At 40.7% G+C, this 17,134-nt stretch overlaps 1 protein-coding gene across 1 annotated transcript; it reads left to right on the top strand.

Moving 5' to 3' along the window:
* Positions 1-6,626: 6,626 nt before the first annotated feature.
* Positions 6,627-10,644, top strand: LOC119778540. The gene is made up of 5 exons (XM_038277809.1): positions 6,627-7,238; positions 7,458-8,504; positions 8,944-9,681; positions 9,750-9,874; positions 9,945-10,644. The coding sequence occupies exons 1-5, from the start codon at positions 6,627-6,629 to the stop codon at positions 10,642-10,644; spliced, it is 3,222 nt and encodes a 1,073-aa protein (XP_038133737.1).
* The last annotated feature ends 6,490 nt before the right edge of the window (positions 10,645-17,134 follow it).

Raw genomic sequence — 17,134 nt, 5'->3', positions numbered from 1 at the left:
ATTGATTGTCCCAGGGCTGTCAACTCTCACCCATTGGGAGTGAGACTCACCCATCTCAGTGTCTTCACACACTATCACTCCATATTCCAAATTTCTCACACAAAAAAATGACAGACATTAAAACTCAACCCCGTTCCACTTATTTATGTATAAAAATACTATGGTGATCAAAAGCCAGTGTTAGGGTTCCAGTTTGTGGGGGTTGTTTTTGTTCTTTTTCAGTGTCTCCAGGCATCCACCAGATGGTGCCATTGTTCCTCTGTTGGCCTGGAGGGCCTCTTCCTGCTCTCACACTTGCAGCTTGTTGGTCATCACCGTCTGAGGAGTATATGAGCAGCAGACTGTCACCATCTCCTTGCCAGAGTGTTTGCCAGTATTGAGTACTCTAGCCCCTCTGAGTTTTGCTGAGTCAATACTTTGAGTTTTTGTTTTTTTCTGAGACTTCAAGTTCTTACCCAGTTATTCTCTGTGAATCTCTGGCAGGATTTCTACAGATCCACTGGGAAAGGCTGGTCCTTCAACCCTGGAAGGAATCCTCTCGTCTCGCTGAGAAATAAATATTTCACCTTATCAGAACGCCACCCACTTCAGGAAAACTAGTGACAGTCTGCTCCGCTGCTCCTCAGGACCACCCTAAGTCTGCCTGTCCACCCTCCAGGGAAGTAATCTCCAAAACAGTTCAAGTCTCCACAAACAGGAACCCTGGAGCAACCTCAAAACCACAACAGTGAGTCCAAGCCAGTCTATATTAAAGTCATCGGCCTGTTTTCCCACTGACCTTGAACTCATCATTTGTGATCTCTTCCTAGAGCTTCCCCTTCCGGTTTACCAGAGTGCTGGATTCCCCCAAGCTGAGGAACCAGTTGTTTAGTCACTTTTTTCACCTTTGTTCAAATAAACTGTTAAACTTCTTTCTGACTCTGTGAGTGCGTCTGCATGTGGGCAAAACATATTAGACCCATCATGAGAGCCAGTCCGCGTTTTCAATACAACCTTAGTGCTAACACACGATGCCAGGTTCAGATCCAGTCCGTATTCCCAGGTATTCAATGTGCCAGATATTGAAAAAAAAACAGTTGTTATGAGATATGTCATTTACATTTTTATCTTATCTCAACTGGACTAATTCTCTTTGTAAATTATTGAAGATTTTAAGCAATCCTGTACTTGAGTAAATATGAATAAAAAATACAGCAGCTAGCTTAAATTATTGATGTTGAGATTGAGTGTAGGATCACATCCAATGGTTTGTTTTATCTCTACCTACTGCTTTTTTTTAGTCCATGTTTTGCTTACAAGTTAAATTATTATTGCTCAGTCTAGTTTAATAAACTCCTGTTGGGCATTTAAAACCCACACAAATATTTTAGTTCTTAAAGGTTTCAGGTTTGCCTCTGAAACGCTCCACAAAAAGAAAAAGAACCATTGCATTTTATTTTTCAAAAGATCAGCCACCCAAGAAAAGACCAAAAACACACAGAGAGGACGTGCAGAACAGCTCATTGATTCATAGAGGAGAAACCAAAGGGATGTTCTTTATTACTTCTATTATTCATTTCTCTTTATTTTGGTCCATTGAATATGTTTAAAAACTTAATTTCCAACACACTGAAACATCCATGCTGTCTCCTGTCATGGTGAGTTTTTACAGACTCTACAGCCTCCTAGAAAAACCTGAATTGTTTAGCTGTTTTGTCAATTGTAAGATGTAGTAATAACATAATGAAGCTTTTTAAATCTTAGCCTATTACCAAATATTCATACAGTGTAGTTTGCATAGGTTTCGCTTGTGCTGGTTCCTGTATCAGTGCGAGTAATAGTTTATTAGTTCCCCATTGTTTAATTTACTTGAACTGCAGATAATAGTTAATGAACAAAGTTGTGAAATTCTTAGTTTAAAGATCCAAGTATTTTAGTAGGGCCCATTCTGCTTTACTTCAATTCCTTAAAAACCAAATCACAATGTATAAAATAATGTATATTGTGAGAAAATGTTCCACATAACTACAGACCACTTATTGTTACTCAGTAATATTTACTGCGCTATAAGAATTTCAAATTTTGCCGCTTTGTTAAAGTTAAATCCTCTGAAAACCTCCAACCTATAGCTGCACCTGTCCTCATCTAAACCTGACAGGGTTTCCTGTCCAAACTATTTCAAAATCTCACCCCATGGTTTGGTGAAAAGTCAGCAGTCCTGTTGTCCTCATAAATGGGTATTAGTGTAATTTCACATTCACTGTCCATTCTGTTTAGTAGCTGGACAATATACAGGAATTCATGCGCAGTAGCTGCAAAAGTCATATACTCAGCCTCAAATGAGGAAAAATCAACTGTGGCTTGTTTTTTTAGACTTCCCAGAAATAACAGAACTAGTTTAAGACAAAATAAAACACTAACCAATTGTAGTTGTCATGTCAGCTTTTATCTGCTCTCCAATCAGAATAACTGACTAAGTAAAAAGGATTATAATTTCCCTCAGTTCTCCTCTAACAATTCCTTATTTATGGTTCCCTTTAACTGTTGTGCTGCATGCTTAACAGCCACCCAGTTGTAGTACTTTGGTTCAGACGAGTATTTTGACACTTCATTACTGACAATGGAGGCTTAATCTCAGTGTTGTATAGTAACGAAGTAAAGATACTTCACTACTGTACTTAAGTATATTTTGGAGTACTTTATACTTTCCAAGAGTATATATTTTTTCCGAACTTTCACTTTTACTTTACTACATTTACAAACTTAAAGCTACAGTGTGTAAAAATTACAGGGATATACAGTCAGAAATGTAATATATTATACATAACTATGTTATTTATCATCATCTACGAGCTCAGCCTCTTAACCTTAATATTTGCGTTGCCTTAGAATTCGTTATTTATAATTACATAGGAGCGGGTCTCGCAGCCATGGAGGCTGACATCTTTGCGCTACGGCAGTGCAGAGCCAACAAACTAGCGATTGCGAGATCTCCCATTACGCTCGAAAGTAACTACGGCAAGTTGAGAGAGATGAACTGAGACGGTACTGAACAATAGATGGCAGTATTAAAATTATCTATGTAAACAAACCTCATCACTTGAGAAGGTAGGTGATGCGGACGTCGTGGAAGACATTTTGTCCCGTAACGCTCGCCGTACTGTTGGGGGGGAGAAGCGGTGGGGAGGAGATGTTCATGTTGCTGCGGTCTGCAGTCTGGACATTAGATGTCGCTGAAAATTATACACTGTAACTTTAATTGCATACTTTTACTACATTTTCAGTGTTTGGTTAAGTTAATAAGTAAAAAAAAAAAAACGAGCGAAAGAAACGCTGTGTTTTGGCCCCACCTACTGACTACAAGGTGGGGTCTTGCCTGGGCTCGTTCATCAACACCAATAGGATACGCCTTTTTCGCAAAGCCAGTCTCAATTATCCTACACTTGGTTGTTTATATTATTTTAAGTGAATTTAACCTTCAAAGTTTACCAAAATTTAAAAAAATTTAATTCAAACTGCACTTACTTTTTACTTATACTTTTCACTACATTACTTGAGTACATCTATTTTTACAGTAATTCTTATACTTAAGTACAAGCATTTCAGATACTTTAAGACTTTTACTCAAGAAACATTTCAGTCAGTGACTTGGACTTTTACCAAAGTCATATTTTGGAGAGGTATTTATACTTTTACTGGACTCCGAGATATCAGTACTTTATACAACACTGCTTAATCTGGGCGTACGCTATTCCTGAGATGTTGAATTGAAAAAGATTCCTGGATGGGAAGAGAAACGTCTTTAAAATTGGAAGCAAAGTGTGGTGGATTGTATTTTTAACTTTTTTGGACTGAGTATGACCTGGATGACCAAGAATCCTGACCAACATAGATCCAACTTCCAACCGCTTCTCTATACCTCTTTGGACCAAAAAATTCAACGTCATTGTCACATTTCAGTCTTTTTTTTATTTTTTATATACAGTATATATATGGAGATGACCTTGGTTTGCAGTGAATCATATCAAACCTCTCAAAAATCTTAGTAATGTAAATTCTCTGGTTCATTTTTATGTCACCATCTCCTGGTGCAAAGTAAGTTCCCAAAAACTTTCACTTTAAATCATTCTTCTAACATTCTTTTCACACATCTGAGTGTCTGGTTATCACTGGCTGCAATAATAAGATCAGGACCCAGGTTATCAGTAATATTTTCTCTCCACCAGTTTGTTTAATATAAATACAATGCTCAGCAGGATTTTGAAAAAATGAATCATTTTGAATTAGAGAATCAGGTTGCAATTCAACCCTGACTGTTTTAGACTATAAGGGGATGTGTTTAGTCTACAAACAAGCTTTTCACCTGTTTCTGATTTGACCTTGAATCCATCTGGCTCTTCCAAGTGTAATTCTCAGTCAAAAGGAACATGCAAATATGAAGTTTTTACATCCATTTGCTGCAGTTCCAAATCATATTTAGCTGCAATTTGGATTAGGCTGTGTACCAATATCATGTCAGCAGTTGGGGAAAAGTCTCAATATAATTAAAGGAGAAGTCCGGTCAGCAAGGAATGATCATTGGATCATTATTTATACCTAAAACTAATAAGTTCGTGATGAAATGACCGCTCCTAGACTCAGTGATCGCGACAAATTTTTTTTACTGATTAATTCTAAATTCATTAAAACACAGGAAATGAATTAGTTTTAGGTATAGATAATGATCCATTTGTTATTCGTTGCTGACCGGACTTTACCTTTAAAGGCTTCCCTGCTTTAGCACAGCTGATTCTGGTGATTGCAATTCAGAAAAAGCTTGTTAATGAGCTATCAATGAAAATTAGCTGTGCTGGAGCAGGAAACCTCTACAACCTGCAGGACAGCGGTCCTCCATGACCGACTTTTGGCATGCCTGCTCAGCAAAGTTGAGAAAATATCAGCTAGCTTACCAGGTGAATGAAAAAGAATTGCTTATGCTTTACTTATAGATCGCAAAGCAAATTTTTTCATTGAATCTTCCATTTTGTGTGTGTCGTGTAAAAGATGCCTGTCAAAGCAATGACTCATGCCAATACCTATTTTAAACTGTAACAACAGTTCTGATTGGATAAGGACACAGGCACTAAAGCTGGGCATTCACTGTGCGATATTTTCAGTTGTTGCACGCAGCTACAGCTGAAACTTTACGACGAAACTGCAGGGTTTAAAAGTTCACAGCTTACAATGTTTGTTCTCACACTGTGCGAACCGACACTATGATGCGATCTACCTGCTCACACTGTACGACTAAAAACCAGCTCCACAGTGAGATGGTGTAACTCGGACTCGTCTATCCGAAAGCCAAATAGAAGTAGAAGAGGAAAAAGACGTGTTGTTGCCTCCTGTTAAATAAGAAGCTCACTAGAGTGAAACGCGCTGCCTTGGATATTTGGGCAATTTTGTGCTAAAAGCCCTAAAAAGAAAAGGAGACAACGTATTTGGACAAAGACATGGCTGAGCTAACGTGGCTACTACGGTCTGTCAGTTTGACAGAAAGAACTCCATTTCACTCATTGCCCCCCCACCAGGCTTCTGTGGTTTCATCTGAGAAGAAGAAGAAGAAGAAGAATCCTTGTTTGTGCACTGAACTATTTGCCCACAACCACTTTACAACGGCTGACTGAATGTCAAACATGTTTGATTTTCTCCCGACCTTACAATTTCTGATCAGAAGGTGGTGGTGAGAAGCTGATCGCCCCTCGTTACCCCCCCTGTACACTACAACACGCACCATCAGGATGAAAGTCGGCCTCATGGTGCGCACAACTGGAGAATGGGCCGAAAAAGGAAGAAAAAATCGTAGTGTATGCCTGGCTTTAACCAGGGTAATGCAGAAGCGTCAAGAGAGTAATATAATGCAAGAACCCTAATTTTGCTAAAATATGAATTAGGGATTTATTCCAATAATTGTTGTGTTCATTGCCATACCAATGCTTTGTGGTTTCCGTTAAAGAAAAGAGAAAACATTAGGTCAACATCAGTGTGATGGCCAAATCCATGGCCACACTCTGAAGTTGACAAAAGATGGGGGGCCAGGGCTCAGCAAATTTGGATGCTGATTGGACTGCACCACTGGTCCTTGCTGGCGGGGGAATGTGTAGTTTCTTTCTTTAGATGAGTTTTTCCATTTAGGTGAATATTGGTATTTGGACTTTAATGGTTTTGATTTTCATTTTGTGAGTCTTTAGTTTAGTCAAACTTAGCTGTACTGTTATTTGTTTTGTTTGTAATTGTATTCTGTTTAGTTACCCCTATTGTGTCTAAATTGGTCTGATCAGCCAGTATATATACCCCTGTCTGTCATTTCTTTGTAGGTCAGTTATGTTTGTTTGTACAGCCAGTTTGTTTACATTTTTGCCTGAGTTCAGTTTTGTTCCTTTGACCTCTTTTATGAGATCAGTTTATCTTTTGTCATCTATTTTTTGGGTTAAAATAAAAAACCCTATTTTTCTAATTAATATCCTGTGACTCCTCCTGTTTTTTTTAACTCGGTCCATCACATGTGGTGTCAGAAGTGAGGATTTTGAGTTGAGGAGCCAGGATTTTTTTTCTTTTCTGTTTTTTTTTTGTGTGAGCAATTTTTCCCCCACCAACAAACTTTTTGAGCCATGCAGAACGGTCTGCGCCCAAGAAAAGGAAATAAGGTTGAGACCAAAGAGGCTTCCCAGCAATCAGAGAGTCAGGAAATGGAAGGAGGAGCTTCAGCAGCAGCAGCTGAAGCCACTGATGAGGAGGAGCCCAGAGAGCCAACTCTGCATGATATTGCTGGGATTCTTCGGGCTTTCATGGGACAACAGGAAGTTCGGGAGAAAAAGCAGAGAGAAGTTTCTGCACAACAAGAACAGCGCTTTAGGAGCTTGCAACATCAGTTTCGGCTTTTGCAGATGGAAATACAGGCCAGGACAACCCCGCCCCCTGAGCCCACATCAACTGATTCACCACCTGTTACAACTCAAATTGATCAGATTCAAGCAACATCTCAACCTGAGGATTCAGCTTTCAGCTCAACAGGTCAGTCTGTGCACCTTCCTCATCCTAAATTGGAAAAATTGACTGCTGAAGATGATGTTGAGCACTTTCTGACCACGTTTGAGAGAATTGCAGCTGCTTATCGTTGGCCACAATCAGACTGGGTTTTCCATCTCATTCCTCTTCTGACGGGTAAGGCTCGCTGTGCCTATGTTAACATGGATGTGGATGATTCCCTGGAATATGGAAAGGTAAAAGCTGCCATTTTACAAAAATATGATATAAATCCAGAAACTTACAGACAAAGATTTCGCTGCCTTGATGTTCTTGATGAGAGTCCAAAAGAATTATATTCAAGGCTGAAAGAACTTTATGAGAAGTGGGTTCAGCCTAAAGATAAAACTGTGAAACAAATTGGTGAACTGATTATTCTGGAACAATTTTTGAGAATGTTGTGTCCTGAGCTTCAGGTTTGGATCAAGGAGCACAATCCGAAGTCTGCTGCAGAAGCTGCTACTCTCGCTGACGTGTTTGTGGCCGCCAGAAGTAGGAGTCAGCCATGGAGCAACAGTGCATGGAGAGCTGCCAAAGATTCACGTCGGTTACAACCTTATCAGCCTCATCAGAAGCTAGCAACGGGTGGGGGTAAGCCTTTTTTAAGAGAAAACCAGCCTTCTAAGGCAGGAAAAAGGCCTCCAGTGTGTTACCTCTGTGGACAAGAAGGTCACACCAAACCCATGTGTCCTAAGAATCAAAGTAAGCTAACTCAAGTGTGTTTTGTGCCTCATCAGAATGTGGATGTTAAACTTGAAATAAAGCAGTCAAGTAAAATCATTACAGTGAAGATTGCTGGGCATGAAATAAATGCTTTAATAGATACTGGCAGCACACAGACTCTAGTGCACAAGAACCATGTACCAACTAATTGTATATGCCCTTCTGAAACGATATCAGTTCGCTGTGTACATGGTGATGAGAAATCATACCCCACTGCTGATATGTTTGTTGAGGTGCAGGGAGCTCCCTATCTGTTGAAGGTTGGGGTAGCTGATAACCTACCCTATCCTGTAGTTTTGGGGGAGGATCTGCCTGTCATCTATGACTTGTTGAGGGATGTGCAGAGCTGTAACGTGGCTGTAACCAGAGCCCAAGCTAAAAATCAAGATGAGCATTTTGCAACACTTAGTGCTTTACCTTTTTTCGAGGCTGAGTTGCAGACAGAACCTGGGAAGTCTCGGAAGCCACGCAGTCAAAGAAGGCGTGAGAAATTTCAACATGCACTGGGTGAGACTTCAGTTGAAGTGGCTCCAGATATGCCACTGGGTTTTTCAATACCCACAAACATCAGACAAATGCAGCAGAATGATCCAACTTTATTTGCCCTGTTGCTGAAGGCTAGGAGGGAGGCCTCTGTAGGATCTGACACAAATAAAGAGCAGTATATACTGCAAGATGGCATTTTATATCAACATGGCCAGTTAAAGCAGTTAGTTGTCCCTAAGGAGGCTCGTGAAACAGTGCTGACTTTGGCACACTCTATTCCCTGGGCTGGCCACCTTGGGAAGTATAAGACCACTGCTCGCATCAAGCGATATTTTTTCTGGCCTGGTTTAAGATCAGATGTTGCTTTATTTTGCAGAAGCTGCCCTGAGTGTCAGAAAACCTCAATGAGAGTCCCTAGCAAAGCACCACTTCAACCCCTTCCCATTATTGGCACACCTTTTCTACGCCTTGGGATGGATGTAGTGGGCCCGGTGGAAAAAAAGTAAATCTGGAAATCGCTTCATGCTTGTCATCACAGACTATGCAACAAGATATCCTGAAGTTTTTCCACTAAAGACTGTTAAAGCAAAACATGTGGCTTCCTCACTGGTTCAATTTTTCTCGAGGGTTGGATTTCCACAGGAGATTTTAACCGATCAGGGCACTAACTTTATGTCCACACTCTTGAAACAGGTCTATAAGCTGTTGGGCATCAGGAGCATGAGGACAACACCATACCACCCACAGACGGATGGCCTGACGGAGCGTTTTAACCAAACTCTCAAACAAATGCTACGTAAGTTTGTGAATGATACAGGCTCTGATTGGGACCAGTGGTTGCCATACCTCCTTTTTGCCTACAGGGAGGTTCCTCAGGCTTCCACTGGTTTCTCCCCATTTGAGCTCCTCTATGGCCATGATGTGAGGGGCCCTCTGACCCTGCTGAGAGATGCATGGGAGGGAGATCAGAGTAAAGAGGATCCAGTCAACATTATTTCATTTGTTCTCCATATGAGGGATAAACTGCAGCAAATGAGTGAGTTGGCTCAGAGTCACATGGCAGCTGCTCAGAAACACCAAAAGGTTTGGTTTGACAAGAAAGCTCGCCACAGAAGTTTTGCTCCTGGCCAGAAGGTTTTGGTAATGTTGCCAACTTCTGACAGCAAGTTGTTAGCAAAATGGCAGGGACCCTTTGAAGTACTGAGGAAAACTGGACCTACTACCTATCAAGTCTCTACACCAGGTCTCCAGCGAGGGAGTCGAGTGCTCCATGTTAACCTTCTCAAGGAGTGGGTTCCAAGGAAGGAGAATGAGAGTGAGGTGTTGCTTATTCACAGAGTGGAGGAGGAGGAAGAAGTTAATGACTATTTGCCCTCAGTAACATCCTCTGTGCTGGACCTAAGCCATCTCACCAGCGAGCAACAGTCTCAGGTAACACCTCTTATTACTTCTGACATATTTCAAGAGTGTCGAGGTCGCACCACTCTGGTGGAGCACAGCATTGTTTTAAAACCAGATGCTGCCATAAAGCGTATGAGTTACAGGATACCCGAACGCTTCCGGGTGGAGCTGAAGGAGGAGATGGACCTCATGCTGTCTCTAGGAATCATCCAACCTTCAACAAGTGAGTGGTGCAACCCTGTTGTGTTGGTTTCGAAAAAGGATGGCAAAATAAGATTTTGCATTGACTTCAGGTACCTCAACTCTATATCAAAATTTGACTCTTACCCAATGCCACGTATTGATGACCTCATTGAGCACCTGGGGGCAGCAAGATACTTAACAACTATTGATCTGTCTAAGGGGTACTGGCAGGTGCCTCTCACTAAACAGTCCCAGGAGCTGACAGCGTTTCGCACCCCCTGGGGATTGTTCGAGTTCACAGTCCTGCCATTCGGTCTCCATGGGGCCCCAGCAACATTTCAAAGACTAATGGATCAGGTACTCTCTGGGCTCTCAGCATTCACCTGTGCATACCTTGATGATTTTGTGGTTTTCAGTGCAACTTGGGAAGAGCATGTTCACCATCTAAAGGAGGTCCTGGATCGGCTGCGTTTAGCAGGCCTTACCATCAATCCAGCAAAGTGTGCTCTTGCCAGGACAGAAATACAGTACCTGGGGTACACCATTGGAGGTGGTACTCTGAAACCTCAAGTTGATAAAATCAATGCGATAGCATCCTGTCCGCTCCCACAAACCAGGAAACAGCTGCGGTCTTTTCTTGGCATGGCTGCATTCTACCACAGATTCATTCCTAATTTTTCAGCTAGAGCAGCATTCCTAACAGACATGACGGGCTCCAGAAGTCCCACTAAAATTCAGTGGACAGCAGAGGCTATTGCAGCATTTAAGGACATTAGCCAATCTCTGAGTAAGAATCCAGTTTTGCACTAACCTGATTTTGCAAAAGACTTTGTGTTGCAGACTGATGCTTCTGAAAGAGGCCTTGGGGCAGTGCTTCTGCAGGGACCACTGGAGGACCAACATCCAGTTGCCTACATCAGCCGCAAGCTGCTGCCAAGAGAGGGGCGCTATGCAACCGTGGAGAAGGAAGCCTTGGCTATTAAATGGGCCCTTGACTCATTCAAATATTATTTGCTAGGAAGAGAATTCACACTTCAGACTGATCACAGAGCCCTCCAGTGGCTAGAAAGAATGAAGGACACTAATGGGAGAATCACCAGATGGTACCTTGCTATGCAGCCATTTCGGTTTAAGGTTCACTACATCCCCGGCAAGGACAACACCACTGCTGATTACCTTTCTCGGTGCCAGAGGGAAGATCAGGAAGTGGGGGAGTGTGTGATGGCCAAATCCATGGCCACACTCTGAAGTTGACAAAAGATGGGGGGCCAGGGCTCAGCAAATTTGGATGCTGATTGGACTGCACCACTGGTCCTTGCTGGCGGGGGAATGTGTAGTTTCTTTCTTTAGATGAGTTTTTGCATTTAGGTGAATATTGGTATTTGGACTTTAATGGTTTTGATTTTCATTTTGTGAGTCTTTAGTTTAGTCAAACTTAGCCGTACTGTTATTTGTTTTGTTTGTAATTGTATTCTGTTTAGTTACCCCTATTGTGTCTAAATTGGTCTGATCAGCCAGTATATATACCCCTGTCTGTCATTTCTTTGTAGGTCAGTTATGTTTGTTTGTACAGCCAGTTTGTTTACATTTTTGCCTGAGTTCAGTTTTGTTCCTTTGACCTCTTTTATGAGCTCAGTTTATCTTTTGTCATCTATTTTTTGGGTTAAAATAAAAAACCCTATTTTTCTAATATCCTGTGACTCCTCCTGTTTTTTTTAACTCGGTCCATCACAATCAGGTACTTTTGGGTGTTACTTCAGGGGGAAACGGATTCAGTTCTTAACCAGAGAAGAAGCAGTGCACCGAGGGAAGGTGACCTTGACTATTTGCTGGAAGAGAGAAAGGGATATGGCTGATGTATCTGGGGCACAGAAGAAGGACTTAACACTCCTGGGTGCATTTCACAACATGTCAGACGCAGGAAATTAGCTCAGGAACATTTTAATAAGGTCTGTCTTCCGATGGGTCGTAAGGTGTGAAGGAACAAGCAGCCAGTTTTTACTAAGAAGACGAAACAATAAAATGTGTGTCTATGGAGAATATATGTATCATCTAAAACCTGCATCTAATTATATGTCAGCAGAGTCCCGACAACTATTTTTAGCTATTCGGTCAGCACAGCGTGTTGGGTCATGTGAAGAAGTCAGTGTGTTTATGCTTGATTGCTTAAAAGTGTATAATAAAGCAGTAGAGCTCAGATATCCATGGTTGGCCCAGTGCCCTGTGTGTGGGTGGGTGGGTGTGGATGTGTGTCATATGTGGCCATGTCTTTGATACCTGGTGGGGACAATTTCCTAGGAATATGCTACATTTTGGGGACTCATAGGTACTTGTGGGGACCAACAACTGGTCCCCATAAGGAAAGTTTCTCTTCTTGGGGTGGGGGTTAGGTTTAGGACTAAGGTGTGAATTGAGTTTAGGTTAGGCTGAGGGATAGGTATGTGTCGGTAATGGTTAGGGTTAGGGCAAGGGTCACGGTTAGGCCATATAAATTAGTGGGAAATGAATGGAAGTCAATGGAAGGTCCCCACAAGGATATTGTGACACAACGTGTGTGTGTGTGTGTGTGTGTGGGTAGGGTAACAGGCATGGGGAGCAGATGCGTTCATTCACATATCACTTCATCCTGAACTCTCCTGAGGGAGGAAGAACAGTGATTAATCTTTCAGAAGACATGCTGACTCTTTTCTTTTGAGATTGGTTTTATTTAGTTTTTTAATAGTGCTGGATTACGTTTAGCTAACACTTATTATTGCAGGGCAGTTTTTTGTTAAGCTCTTTTCCAGAAAAGCTCTGCTAGGATTCTTGGATATTTGAGTTTAGAATTTTATCTTTGTTTTCTTCATTTTCCTGTTGTTGATGTTCTCTATTTTTAATGTAGTTCATCATTTGTTTCCATTTATCCAGTTTCCGTCATGCTTGTACCAATCGGGGTCACGAGGGGTGCTGGTGCCTATCTCCAGCTGTCTATGAGCGAGAGGCGGGGTCCACCCTGGACAGGTCTCCAGTCCATCGCAGGACAACACAGAGACAAACAGGACAAACAACCATTCACACACTCTCACACCTAAGGAGAGTTTGGCCTCTCAAAAGCGTTTAAAGCATTTAAAACTTATTAATTAGAATGCATGAGAATTCCAGTGGTAAAATGCTTACCAATTTAGACATGTTAGACATTGTTGGAAAGCTTAGATTCTCCACAATTCAACCATCAAGTTAAATTTATGGACAGAGCGAGCACCAAAGCACAATTAACACAGATATAGCAGCATGTCAAAATGTAAACATGACAATGAAGCCACAACAAGCAAGCGTGTCTTTATTGCTGCTGTTCAAAACATTTTTTCGAGAATAAAAACCCCCAACTTTGAGTCATGTTTGAGCTGATGCAGCTTGGGCTGTGTTTTACTCAACCAATTTTCATGTATATATTCAGAAACTAGAAGGTGTTACCATTCAAATAATGTAACACACATGTAATATTGGCTTACAGTTCCTAAGTTATTTGCTTTTTCATTTGGGTATGCAAAATAGGCGAGAATTTCCCAATATGAGGTGGATGTTAAGATTAGAGAAGCCAATTAACCTAACAGTCATGTTTTTGGACTGTGGGAGGAAGCCGGAGTACCCAGAGAGAACCCATGCAAACTCCATCCAGAAAGACACCAGGCCGGGAATGGAACCCGGAACCTTCTTGCTGCAAGGCAGCAATTCTACCCACTGAGCAGCCCCACTATATAGTCCCCACTCTATATAGTGATTGATGAACTTTTAAACAGAGCGAGGAGAAATGGGCTCGTGCACGCTCTCGCACTTCTTTTAAAAAATTTGAGAAAATCCTCCACAATACCTTTTTAACTTTAAACTTTACATCCCATCAAAATAATAACAGCTTATTTAAAACAAAAACAGCTGTATTTGTCATGAAGCAGTGTTTGTTTGGAGGACCCAAATGCAGAGACCAGTAGGCAGAGGTGAATTAAAGTCAGTTTATTAAAGTTCACAGATCCAGGGGCAGGAATCAGAGTCCAACAGAAAACAGCAAACGCACCCGAACCAAGGAGACATCAGGGGTAAACCCAAACTAGGAGCCAGGGAGAGACGAGGTACACAGACAAAAGTTCGACGAGATGTTAGACGAGGATCCAGCAAACAGGAACTGAAGAGGGAGGGCTTTTAAAGGGGACAGAGACAAAGAGAGACCTGACGAGGGAATTGAAAACAGGTGCAGGCAGGACAGAAAAACAGAGCAAGGGAGGACACAAGAGGGCAGCAGAGGACAACAAATGGATAACCAAGAAAAACAGGAACAAACAGACCAAGACTCTGACAGTATTTCTGTAAACATTAATAGAACATAGGTTTAGGATTGTGAAAATATATTCCTATTAGGTTTCATTATGACGTTATTAAAGGACAGATTCTTTCTATGCTGGCCCTGAGAACAAATTTTTCATTAATCTAATGACTGCTTCAGGCTGCTCATGAGAATGATCCAGATTCATAGATGTCTTTTAAAGGTTGTAATTTCATCTGAATATATAAAAATCTAACAAAACTGTTCTAATATAAACACAGATTTTAATCCAGGCTGCTGGAGGCGACCCAATGTACTGCAGCTGTCCAGGGTACATAGAAAAAACTAGAGGCCGTTTCATTTTATAGATATAATTTGTTTCACCTATATAAACCTATTTGATTTATGTTGAATGAGGGTCATAGAATATGGTATTCAAAAATCCACCAGAGTAATACTGGCATTAGTTCTCCCTCCCTTTATCTGTCTTACCTGTTCCATAGCTTCTCCTCATCGCTCACCTATGTTTGGCCAAGCCTTTTTTCCACACATCTGTGTTTCTGCTCCCTAATTTTAATTCTCTTTGCTGTTTTTGTTTACATTTTGTTCTTTTGATCTTACTTCCTATTCTGATTGTCAAGTTCTCTATGTTTTATATCTCTCCTCTAATTTGTACATTTTATTTTCTCCTAATCATCTGTTGTCACTTGTATCTTCATGTTGGTCGTTCCTTCAACTGGAAATAATAATTTCATGGCTCCAATTACCCTCAAAGAATTATAATCAGACCCATAACTTGATGAACCTCTGAGTACTCCTTCAGTTGCAAAGGAAACCGTGTCTCCTAGACAACTCTGATGTCAGCCTCTTTAACATGCTGCTACAGTGTCATCAATGTCTCACAAGTCTGCCCACACAGGCAGATTGATGCTAAAATGTCCAACTGAAACATTTACTCTTTTTCAAAATTAGCCTTCCACTTCTGTGTAAAAACAGACCAATTCACCAAAATCATAGTTTTTTCCACTGAGCTGAAGGTAGCATCTGGTTGTAGCTTCTAATTCACAAAAGAGCTAAAGAGGTTTTCCACCTGTTTTCTCACACTAATTTGGTTCTGTTAAAGAACCACACTGTTAAGATTTCTGAGTCTAAACTATATTGTTTTAAAATAATAGAAGAATCTTTTAAACCTGATTTGGGATTTGTAAAACCTGGATGGATTGATTCATAATGACATCACTCTACTGGACTGATTGTTATTTGAAGTTTTTCAAAAGTGCAAAGCAGTTTCTTTTCTGAAACATATATGATAAGGAGCCAATAAACATGGCTGATCTTATCTTCAATGTGATAGAAACAAAGAAATATAGAGTAGATATCAGGTGAAGCTGGAATAAGTCAAACACTAACATCTGACATGTCCACTAGACACTAGGAGAGGAGACACACCAGTGGAGTCACCTACTAAACTGCTAGACTGTGTTTCTAAAGAGCTATATTAAGAACTTTTACATCCTTCTGCGTTTGCAGACATTTCTAGTTGTCTTCTATAACTATGTAGGTAAGACATTGATGGGGTCTGCCATAATCGACTGGGATAACAGAGTCAGTGAAATAGAAAGCAACACTTCAGGAGGCTTTGGACAACCCTAATTAACCTTTTTATTAAACTGCCATATTCCACATTTTCTTGGTAATGTTTTCTTTTATAGTACATCAACAACTATGTAATAACACAGTAATAGTGCAGCAAATGACACTATATTACTAGGTAACAAGAAAAACTTTATGGAACATTTTGGTAAGTGCTCCGCTTCAAATTTTAGGCAGACGAGGTAAAGTTAGACTTCGTTGATTTCAAACCGCTATTACAGGGTAACTCATATTAATTTCGCATCACAGACAGCTATAAATTGATGTGTTACTATCTGGTAAAATGCAGTTTATTGCTTGGTATGTAACAGAAAATCTAACCCAGAAGACAGCAAGCCAGTCTTCTTAACTAAAATCTTATTTACATGTAACTGGAGTTTGGTTTTATAAAGCTTTATTTACCAGATTATAAGTTCCAATTTACTTTGTAAGCCGTATGTAGGTGGGGGCCAGTAATAGAAGCTGTTATGTGGAAATTACAATGATACTTAGACACACGCAATTATAGGTTATTTTGAAATTATATACCTTAATCTTGGGGTAATTACAAAAAAAAGTTTTGTTGTTACCAAGTACTATGACTTGCTATGTTATTACCATGTTATTACAGGGTTATTGGTGTACTGTAAAAGAGCGGTATCATTTTCCTAAATAATACTGACCCCCTACATGGGGTCCTTTATGCACACAGCAACAAAGTTCTGAAAAAACAGGTAACGGGTAGAATCTCCAAGGTTCTTTTGTTTCCAGATGGATTTTTAATTCGACACAGCAGATACATTTGATGGCAAAATACAACCCTAGTCAGAGATGTCACTAGATGGTTAGTGATTTATTTAAATCAGCTGTTTTTCACTCAGACAGTGTAAATGATATTAATAAGCATACGCTGCCACCTGCTTACGGCTTGTTGATGCTGGACGTTCCTCCAGGTGAAAGGTAAGAAGTTTTTCTTGTCCTGGAACATGGCTACAATGTTCCATTTTTCAATTTCTACCTCCTCTATAAGTCAAAGCTATTCATTTCAGTGCAAATGACTTTGGTATTTTTTCCAACATAAAATGAAGCAGAACTTGTACCAACAGATCCAAACTACACAAGGAAGCTGCAGGCAATGGTCACACCAGGGGCGGCCACGGCCACCCTGTGCATTGGCCATGCCACCCCACTGGTCCCCCCACTGGCCAGTGTAAATTGAAGTAGCATCAGGTTAGCATTTCATCCCATTACTCACAGCCAGCAACGTCAAATAAAAAAATCACATAATAAACCAAGATATCAGCAAGTGCTTACTTAAGTCTTTATGATTTCTACAGACAGATTTACCAGAATAGTAGATTCAAACCCTGA

The sequence above is a fragment of the Cyprinodon tularosa genome, unplaced genomic scaffold (assembly GCF_016077235.1).
Source record: "Cyprinodon tularosa strain WSP-4 unplaced genomic scaffold, ASM1607723v1 ctg1349, whole genome shotgun sequence".
NCBI classification, from domain to species: domain Eukaryota; kingdom Metazoa; phylum Chordata; class Actinopteri; order Cyprinodontiformes; family Cyprinodontidae; genus Cyprinodon; species Cyprinodon tularosa.
This window is presented reverse-complemented; position numbering and strand designations above follow the sequence as displayed.

What these genes read in the sequence shown, in the direction of transcription:
- LOC119778540 (XM_038277809.1), top strand. Translation starts at nt 6,627, where the DNA reads ATGCAGAACGGTCTGCGCCCAAGAAAAGGAAATAAGGTTGAGACCAAA. An exon ending in CTAAGGAGGCTCGTGAAACA is followed by an intron (nt 8,505 to 8,943) that starts GTGCTGACTTTG and finishes CTCTTGAAACAG; the next exon opens with GTCTATAAGCTGTTGGGCAT. An exon ending in CCAGCGAGCAACAGTCTCAG is followed by an intron (nt 9,682 to 9,749) that starts GTAACACCTCTT and finishes GGTGGAGCACAG; the next exon opens with CATTGTTTTAAAACCAGATG.